At 39.1% G+C, this 8007-nt stretch overlaps 1 protein-coding gene across 1 annotated transcript in view; it reads left to right on the top strand.

Moving 5' to 3' along the window:
* The window catches only part of PARP1 (poly (ADP-ribose) polymerase 1), a 29811-nt gene extending 22241 nt beyond the window's left edge, over nt 1–7570 (top strand). The window contains exons 15-22 of the mRNA XM_009077825.1: nt 804–926; nt 1398–1526; nt 2226–2324; nt 2865–3017; nt 3307–3434; nt 3822–3883; nt 4977–5091; nt 6732–7570. Coding sequence (XP_009076073.1) covers nt 804–926; nt 1398–1526; nt 2226–2324; nt 2865–3017; nt 3307–3434; nt 3822–3883; nt 4977–5091; nt 6732–6813 — 891 coding nt within the window. The 3' untranslated portion in view covers nt 6814–7570. The remainder of the gene's footprint in view (nt 1–803; nt 927–1397; nt 1527–2225; nt 2325–2864; nt 3018–3306; nt 3435–3821; nt 3884–4976; nt 5092–6731) is intronic.
* The last annotated feature ends 437 nt before the right edge of the window (nt 7571–8007 follow it).

The following is an 8007-nucleotide window of genomic DNA, read 5'->3' as shown; positions in this document are numbered from 1 at the left end:
AGGTGAGCATGAAGGAGACATTAGAGCAAAAGAGGAATTCAGAAGTTATTCTGGGCTCAGTGTGGGTTGGATGCTAAGCTGTATGTATAAAGATCTCTGCTCCCTCTCTCTCTGGAGAAAGAGGATGTGGCTTCAATTGGTAACAAGGTAGTTCTCTTCACTGTTGTACCGCTTTGGTCAGTACTTGTCTTTCACACTTTTGTAGCACAAACTTTAGACTGTGCCAGACATAAATGGCAGTTGAGCAAATGAAACCTGTGTCTCAATCTGTTCCACCCCAGGGAATTCTGTTAGCTGATGAGAATAAAGGTTGACACATGAAGAGGTCTGGCTTGATAATGTTATTGTATTATGCATCATGAACTGATCCATTCCAGAATCACTCACAGTATTTATTGCCTGAACAGCTTGCAAAGTGTACCAGCATAACCTGTTTTTATTTTATTGTTGGCTCCCTTGCCCATGATATAGAAGGTTTTACTTCGGTTGTTAGAGTGACCAGAACCTTGATAAGGACATGCATCCCTTCCATATCTAGAAGCTGTATTTTGCCCTCCAGAAACATAATCCCCGTTACATTTTTCTCATACCAGAAATTTTGTGTATTTCTGTGTACATACTGTGACTTACTATGGGCAAAACAATTAAATAGTATTGCCCTTTTTAGTCCTGTGAGAGTTTTGGCATGAGCACTATGTGTATTGCTGCTTCTGTGTTAGTCCTCAAGTATCTTGTGTGTGTTTGTCTATTGCTGTGGAGACTCTTACTCACTAATTTTCTTTGGTTCTTGTTGTCTTGTCTAGGCAGTTGCTGACAGTGGTTCAGAATCACAGATCTTGGACCTCTCCAACCGCTTCTATACTCTGATTCCTCATGACTTTGGGATGAAGAAACCACCTCTCCTGAATAACCTGGAATACATTCAGGTATTGACTGGAAACAGTATGTTGCTTGCAGGCAACAGGTGTGATATCAGACATCTAACACGGAGAATTTGTGGGGTTTTAACACTTAGTTTGACCTCATGAATGCATGAGGTTAAACTAAGTGCTGAAACCTCACAAACAAAAAGGTATTTTGAAGAAAAACTGACTTTAACATCCTGAAAGTATGAGGTTAAACTTGGTTTTCTTCAGAATACCTTTTTGTTTATGTGCATATATGTATATATAAATACATGTATAAAGTATTAGAAGATAGAGATGTGTATATATATGAGTGTATATTTTAGTATATGTAAGTATATATATATGTATTTATTTTTTAAAAAGACTGTTGTGTTGTTAGATGGCACCATGTGGCCAGTGATTCTCATACACTTTTATAATTTGAGGTATTCCAGACGTACTCTGAACATGTCAAATGCACAAGTAACATAACCTGTTTAAATAATTCAGGCTAAAGTGCAGATGTTGGACAACTTGCTTGATATTGAGGTTGCTTACAGCCTTCTCAGAGGTGGAAATGAAGATGGAGATAAAGACCCAATTGACATCAACTATGAAAAACTTCGAACTGATATTAAGGTAAAGGAAATAAAAGGAAATTAGTGTCTGTGAATGTAAGCTGATGTTCTGTTAGTTTGCAGTACAGCAAATCACCTAAACTGTAACTGGACAGATGTATTGGCACTGAGATGGTTAAGGGACTGGAGCATGTGTTGATTGAGGAGAAGCAGAGAGAGCTGGGCCTTTTTGACCTGAAGAGAAGAAGGCTCAAAGGATATCTTATCAATGTCTATGAATACCTGATGGGGAGCAGACTCTTCTCAGTGGTTTCCAGTGTCAAGAGGTAGTGGGCACTAACTGAAATACAATAATTTGTATTTAAACAAAAAAAAAAGAGCTTTTATTGTTGATGGTGTTTCATTTGGGGTTTTTATTTGTCTTGAGTGTGGTCAGACACTGGAAAAGGCTGACCAGAGAGGCTGTGGAGGTTCCATTTTTGGAGGTGTTGAACTCAACCCTTGGCAACTTCCTTCATCTGACCCTGCATTGAGTAAGGGAGTTGAAAATCAATTTCCAGCAGTGCCTTCCTGTCTCAGGCATTCTGTGACCGAGTGCTGTCTGTAAAACTGTACATCTTCTCTAGCTGGGAGTATATTTCCACCTAAATGGTAAAGGAAGCTAGAAGTGGGGACTTGCAAGCATAGGGTGGATATCGTCATGTTTTAAGAAGCCTGCTAGTTTGTTTGCTAAAGAAACTTCTCGTTTGCCTCTTTGCAGGTTGTTGACAAAGATTCAGAAGAAGCCAAGATTATTAAACAATATGTGAAAAATACTCATGCTGCTACGCACAATGCATATGACCTCAAAGTCGTGGATGTAAGCTGGGCAATATTGGGGTTTAAATTTGTGAAGACGGACTCTTCTAAGTTGACTTACTAGTTTGCAGTTTCATTTTATTTTTGAGTAGTTTACCCAGTTTCTTTTGTTAAAGGGATGGTTTGATAGAACAGATTTTATTTAATAGAATAGGAAAAGTTCTAGGCAGAGATGAATTTAAGCTGAATGAGGTGTCTTTGTTTTTCTGTTGTTATTTTAATTGGCCTCAAAAAGGAGAGGGAGGAGTGAGTAATCGTCTGAAATTGAGCCTTATTTCACTGAACGATTTTTCAGAAAAATAGGGTCTCAGAATGAAAGATGGAGAAGTAATCAATAACAAGTACTATGTGATCAACACTACCTCTTTTTTGCTAGCACAACATAGCAAATCACAAATACTGAAAACCATCCAGATTAGTTTTCCTAGCGGATTAGTGTACATTGCAGATTGGATGATTTTTTTTTCGCCCCTCTGATTAGTTTCATGAAGCTTTGTTTGCTTGGTTATTCTTTTCTCTCCTATCCCTTTTTGAATGGAAGATCTTCAGGATTGAGCGTGAAGGCGAGAGTCAGCGTTACAAGCCATTCAAGCAGCTCCACAATCGCCAGCTGCTGTGGCACGGCTCCCGCACCACCAACTTCGCCGGCATCCTCTCGCAGGGGCTGCGGATAGCTCCGCCTGAAGCGCCCGTGGTATGTGGAACAGCTTCTCTGGCTGCCTACATCCCTGTGTCCAGAGATGGCCACAGCTGGAGACAACCTAAATAGGAGAATTTCTGTGTGGGAAGAGCCTTGTGTTATCTGTCAGCATTCAGACAGCATTGTGTGTCCTGAGTGGGTTGCTGACTGTGTCCACAAGAGTTGGAGGTGCAGCTTTGCTCTCCTGGGGGCCCAGCCAGGTGGATTCAGTGCTGCCTTTGTGTTATTGTCCCAGTTTGGGGAGGGTTGTTTGTTCATTTGTTTGTTTGTTTCCTGCTCGCAGACTGGCTACATGTTTGGGAAGGGCATCTATTTTGCAGACATGGTATCCAAGAGTGCCAACTACTGTCACACATCTCAGGCTGATCCCATAGGCTTAGTACTACTGGGAGAAGTTGCCCTTGGAAATATGTAAGTAACTTATAAAGAGTATTTGCCAAATGTGCTTAATATATCGTGGTAGAAGGCGATGCTTAAATTGCAAGCCTTCTCTTCAATGTGAAGAAAGAACACATAGTATTTCTTTAGAAACACGATTTTTTTTTTTTCTTAAAATGAGTGCTATTTTGTGGGGAAAAAGTAAACAAATCATTGTTGCAGGTCTAGAACCTTGTATAAAATGCCAGCATCATTAAAAATAATAACTGAGACAAAGAAGGAAGGCTGTTGAGTTCCAGAAGACTAGAATCTAGGTTATATGAACTCACCATGAGATGAAGCCTGAAAAATTTGTGCTTTTTCACAAAGGTAGTTTAAGACACATGTAAAATGCTGTTGTGTGTTCTTTGTGCTGTCTAGGTATGAGCTAAAGAATGCTTCCCACATCACAAAATTGCCCAAGGGAAAACACAGTGTGAAAGGTAAGGATTACAGTTGTCATTGGTAATCCATAATTGATGGCAAACTCAGGTTGTGGTGCTCTGCTTAGCAAATAGAACTATTGTGATTTCATAGCTGTACTTCCTTTAAGAAGTTGCCTAATGTTGCCCTGTAGTTGCATCAGTGTGTGTCTGTTTGATGTTTTGAGATGAGAGTTAGTACACTTGGAGTGTTAAAACTGAAGAAGGTGCCTGAAGTTCAAGAGGAAACTTTCATTTCATGTTACACTGGAGAAAATATAAGGTGTGTTTTCCAGCTTCTTACTGGCTTTCATCATAAATACCCTACATATTTTGGAAGAAAGACAAGAGGTTTGATAGATCAGAAGAATTAATTGTTTAGTTTTCAAAGTGCCTTAGAAGCTTGGAGAAAAGGGAAAAGCTAAGAATAAAAGTTCAGGTGGAACAGCTGTACTTATTACACTGCTGTCTGCTAAAAGTATCAGTATATTGCACAGAAAAAGAAGATGAGAGAAAAGACATAGCTCTCTGATTCAAGCAAAAGAAATGGTAGTCATGACTGTCTTCTGTACCAAGATGGGAGAGTGAAGAACAGTAGCACTTAGTAATGAATGGCTTTTTTTAAACTTTTCATTTTGAGAAGTTTAAAAAAACAGTTGCCTAAAATAGAATAAAATATGATTTAGCATCTTTTTCATTACATATTACTCACATGATTATGGATGTCAAATCAGATTTGTATTGAAAAGTTTTTTGAGAATAAGAATTGGTTTGTTTTACTTGTCCAAGAATGCTGCAATGTGCATGTTTTTGTTAATGAAACTAGGATACAAGAGCTATAAATCTGTTCTGGTATAGCTTTGATCATACAGATTAGACAACAGTCAAAAGTCTAAAATTCTCACTTTCAGTGTAGCAGAGCATGACTGCCATAAGTATGGTGATGTTGAATTTAATAAACTGTATTCTGTGTGTTCTTTTTAAGACACTTCTACACTTAATCAGCATTTGAAAGTATATGTGAAGAAGTATTTGTCTGGCTGAGTCATTTTCTTCATGTGCAAAGTCTGTGTTTGCCTTCTAGATTTGTAATTAATGTTTTTTCCCTTTCCAGGCTTGGGCAAAACTGCACCTGATCCCACTGCCACTACCACCCTTGGCGGTGTAGAGGTTCCCTTAGGGAATGGAATCTCAACAGGAATTAATGATACCTGTCTTCTGTATAATGAGTATCCTTTGCTGTTCTGTTGGCTGCACAGTGTTTGGATGTTGCTGAGTTTAGCGGAACTAAAACTAAACTAAGGCTGGTCAGGAGTTTCAGCACACTGTATTTTGTTTCTTCTAGATCTGCTTTCGAGAGTGCTTGCAGACAATCTAGAGCCTCTTCTGTACGGGAGATGATGTTACAATTGTTACATTTAAATAGTCATTCTGTAAGAAAAGGAAAGCATACATGTAGCAAATAGCTGTTGCCCCAACAGGACTCGACTCCTGAAGTGTGGGATGGCCAGGCAACACTGCCCAGTAGCGTCTTACCCAGAGATGTGCCAGGACAAGGGGAGGGGAATGCAGCTTGTGGTTTCACACTGCTCTGGTCTGATTTCTTCCTCACAGTGCTATGGCTGGCTGGCATGGCCAGGAAGAGGTTGGGGAGCTCTGTGCTTAAGGCAGCCTCTTCCCCAGACCCTTTGCAAGTATTGAGGTAAGCTTCAAATGCACATCTGATGTAGCCATTAAGTCTCCTTCTAGGCAGAAGTGTCTCCAAGTGAAGGACATAAGGATACAAATAAATGATATCTAAGGCCCCAGTTCAATCTCTTCACTGCCAGTGAAGCAAGTAACCCATTAATACCACCTCTGGGTTTGTAGAAACTGTCTTCTGTCTTGGTGAGCTGTTTTCCTCCTGCAAGCAGTCTTGGTGATGCAACTCACAGCAAGACTGTTTTTATCTTAGGTTTTCTTAAATACAGTATCTGTTTTGGTCAGACAATAAACTATAATACAGTTAATACTAGCTAAATGAGGTGACATGTATATTCTTTTTTTTTTTTTTACGCTTTGGGATTAGAGGTAAGCTTGACACCCCAAGCATTGAGAAACAAATAGCTGAGCTGCAACTGTCTCTGAAAAAATAAAATGGTGTGGCCATACAATGTGCTAGCACTGACAACCATTGTAGAACTCTTCTATGTGATTTCAGTTTGGGTTTTCTAGTGGGAAATTAAGAGGGCATTAATGACTGTGTGCTGGAAGGTAGCAATAGAGCTGCAATAGAGTCTGTGACTGCAGATCTCATCTAGGCTACATTGCTCCACTGCTTAGATAGTGAGAGAGATGTGTGTTATGGCTCTGTCTGACAAAAAATAATCTGCAAGAGCTACAGCCACATATCTAAGTCTGTTTGGGTTTTCTAGTGGGAAATTAAGAGGGCATTAATGACTGTGTGCTGGAAGGTAGCAATAGAGCTGCAATAGAGTCTGTGACTGCAGATCTCATCTAGGCTACATTGCTCCACTGCTTAGATAGTGAGAGAGATGTGTGTTATGGCTCTGTCTGACAAAAAATAATCTGCAAGAGCTACAGCCACATATCTAAGTCTGTTCACCTGCCTGTAGGATTCCTGTCTGCTGCACCATCATCAGTTCTCCACACCACTGTTAATTTCTTGTTTATAACTATTGTATAAAACATTTTTAGATTCAAAGAAAAGTCGAATTTAAAAATTTGTGATTTGAGCTGTTAGAACTGGTTGATCACACAGGCATCTGTATGATGACATAAGGTCAAAGGCGAAGTTTGACTGTGTTTTTAGGTTTTTCTGTGTTATTAATGATCAGCTACTGTAATTATTCCTTAACATTCTTCCCAGATATATTGTGTATGACGTTGCTCAGGTTAATCTGAAGTACCTGCTGAAACTGAAATTCAACTATAAGACATCACTCTGGTGAACAGTATTTAGAAGCCCTGATAGAGTTAGACTGTAGGTACACTATAGCATTGACTTCTGACATGCTTATGCATTGACTTCTCTTACCAAGATATCGAGTTAAACTGCAGAAAAGGTTACTAAATCCTGTTTAGTACAACACTTAGTGAAAGTTTTATATAAAAGTGTGGCAACACATGGACCTGAATTCTCATAAGAACGAGTACCTGGGTTTGTTTTATACCACTTCTAATTCTGGTGCTTTCCCGTGTTTGTTTTAAATCGACCAAATGGACAGGAAAAAAAAAAGATATTAAGCTGGTGGTTTTAGCCAAACAGCTGGGCAACAGCAGGAGAAAGGAACTTGAGGATGTTTGTGATATTTGCTCTGTTAAGGTTCCCCCTTGCCTAAGAGTCTTTTTCAGTTTTCATTTGAATAAATGATAAATGTGCATTTATTTTGAGGTAAAAAAATAAAGGCTAATTTCATACTAACAGCTTTATGTTTCAAAAGTTAAAAAATATTTTGGTTTTGTGTCATGATTTAAATGTATTTGGTAGAATGTTCTTAAACATGATATCTCTCTCGAAGATCAAATGCCAAATACTGAAATCTGTAGTCACGTTTCAGGAAATCATGGCGAAATGAAAATTTGGACTTTCTACTGAAACTTCATCTGTCAACAGTTGGTGTGGTTAACATGGAAAATGAGCTTGTTGCTGTTTGAATTTAGTATTGGCCCCAATAAACCTCCTTTAAATACCTACCTTCAACCTGATGTAAGTTGGTTGTTGTAGTCTCACATCTAACAAAGCTGTAAGTTGAGTTTGGGCTCAAGCTTCATTCAAGACCTGGACTGAAGTGTGCTGCTATGCTGTGGGCAGTCTTGAAATCCCTGTCTCCAGTATAAACTGATATTTCAATGTTTAATGATGTTTGTTACTTTTTGCTTTCAGTAAGTCATTGAGCAATACAGGAGCACTCAACTGTAGAGCAACATCAGATGTTTCTCTTCAAAAATTACTGATTTACTTGAGGCATTAGGGAAAGGTGGATAATTCCCAAGAAGGGGATAGCTCAAGTTCATTCTGAGAGTTATGGGTTCAGTCTTTAGTAACCTGAGTGGAAACAGCAGATCCATTTCCTAAAATGTTGACATGTCCCAGTGCCTTTTGACAAAGGAGTTCAAAGCCAAAGTGGTTGCTAACAGTGCAG

The sequence above is a fragment of the Acanthisitta chloris genome, unplaced genomic scaffold, assembly GCF_000695815.1.
Source record: "Acanthisitta chloris isolate BGI_N310 unplaced genomic scaffold, ASM69581v1 scaffold5337, whole genome shotgun sequence".
NCBI classification, from domain to species: Eukaryota; Metazoa; Chordata; class Aves; order Passeriformes; family Acanthisittidae; genus Acanthisitta; species Acanthisitta chloris.
This window is presented reverse-complemented; position numbering and strand designations above follow the sequence as displayed.